Raw genomic sequence first — 1,918 nt, forward strand, 5'->3', positions numbered from 1 at the left:
GTGACCAGGTATTTTGGGAAATTCTGCCCCTCCCCGTGTTCAGTCACATAAGAGCTCTACTTACTACTTTGTGGCCACAGGATTTTAGAGAAAAAAGAGAGGAGAGACAGGATTACACTGGAATCTTACTTAGACGCAACTCTACACGTTCCATTTCTGTGCAGTTATTTGCTACTCTTCTTTAAAAACAGGGATTCAGGTCCAAGGCAAGAAAAACGTTTTTAATAAACTTTTATTTTTATATTCAAGATAAAGCATATACACAATTGAATGTGGAAATAAATAATTAGAAATGCTTTGGAAACTTCCATTTTCCCTCTCAAACTCAATTTTTTTTTAAACTCATAAATCTTTTTATTTGATTTTAAGAAAAACGGCAACTATAATACCAAGAAAAAAAAGAATCACCATTTTGTACACAAACATAAAGCTGCCTCCTATAGGTTTCGTTGGTTTTAATAATAACACAGAAAAAAGCACACAAGACAAAAAGACTCTTCAACAGATTTACTCAAACAGCTTTGCTCGAGAAGAAAAAGGCACAGATTTAAGGGGATGACAATGATTATTAAGAATATAGTAAATGGGGCTCAGCCAAAAAGTGACAACTTTATGAACTAAGTCAGGAAAAATGAACAAAATGAACTCTTTCCAATTATCTGCCTTCATTAAAATGAATTCTTAAATTAAATTGTATAAACATAGGATATAAAGGTGGTACTCAGGAATTGTCTTTGTATATTTCCTCTATGTACAAATCTTTGTATACAACTTCAATGTTCCTTATACATTTCCTATATACCAAAATGTGCCAGGGCCTCCAAACTGCATGCCCTGAATCCCTGTGGAACTTGCCAGCTGCTGGGCGACCCCTTCTGGCTTGTGCCAGAGTTCCCGGGAAAGACGAGGGGCCAGTCAAATGTAGTCATCTTCCACTGGCTCCCCATTGACATCGCAGTAGTGGATGAAAACGGCCACTACTCTCTGAAACACGCCCTTCTTCATCTGGCGCATCTCGGAGATTTCTTCTCCTATTGTTTCCATACAGATGTCCGCAGACAGCTGCCCTTTCCTTCGAGGAGCATAGATGGTGCCTTGGAAATTAGAAAGTAAAGGGGAAACATGTAGGATTGTGAGAATCATCTGGAGGTCACTGGTGAAGCTGGTACAGAGAAAAGCCTATGTGCTGTAATGTGATGCCACCGAACTAGGTGCAGCTCCCGGACTGGGCCCCACGTGACACGTGCCACCACCCGCGTCTGGGGCCACGGAGAGCGCGCATGATTAAAGGCCCAATGTGACAACGCACCAGACAGGTAAGTCACAGATACACGTATGTGTATTCTTCCAAACTGGTTTCTTCATAAAGTATGTTTTTAAAACTTCCTACAAATGGATGTTCAAGTGTGCTAACACTCAGAAGAACTCTATTCAAAAGAGCCTTCAAGTTTTCCCCAAATAGCTTACACCTGAATTGTAAGTTCCTCTATGTATGAGAACGGTTCATAAGGAGAATAATCATTCGTGTAAATGGAACAATTTCAAATCAATACAGCTGACAAACTCTTAGTCAAGAATAAGAAAATTATAAGCATCTAGGTAACAAAAACATCTAGGTAGAAAAATCTGTCTCCAGGACTCCTGCCCACCAACCTTTACATATCCATAGTAAGTCAACTTACTGTACAAACTGAGAGCTGCTACTGGCAGGGGGAGAACCAAACAGCAACAAAAGGCAAATGAAAACATTTACATGAGCAGCTGCGCTCTTCCCACAGTTTGGCTATTGTGGCCACTGCTGCTATACAGCTGGGGTGCAGATACCCCTTCGGATCACTATGCTTGCATCCTTTGGGTAAATACCTACTAGTGCAATTACTGGGTTGTAGGGTGGCTCTGTATTTTTTTTTTTTTTTTT

General features: G+C 40.1%; 1 protein-coding gene across 2 annotated transcripts in view; it reads right to left on the minus strand.

The window, feature by feature from the left end:
- Window positions 1-219: 219 nt before the first annotated feature.
- Window positions 220-1,918, minus strand: part of LOC111140877 (F-box protein 38) — a 54,806-nt gene continuing 53,107 nt past the window's right edge. For both annotated transcript variants that reach the window (XM_022493115.1, XM_022493116.1), the window contains exon 22: window positions 220-1,094. In XM_022493115.1, the coding sequence (XP_022348823.1) occupies window positions 916-1,094 (179 nt within the window). In that variant the 3' untranslated portion in view covers window positions 220-915. The remainder of the gene's footprint in view (window positions 1,095-1,918) is intronic.

This window comes from Enhydra lutris, unplaced genomic scaffold (assembly GCF_002288905.1).
Source record: "Enhydra lutris kenyoni isolate GAN:26980312 unplaced genomic scaffold, ASM228890v2 scaffoldscaffold5, whole genome shotgun sequence".
NCBI lineage: Eukaryota > Metazoa > Chordata > Mammalia > Carnivora > Mustelidae > Enhydra > Enhydra lutris.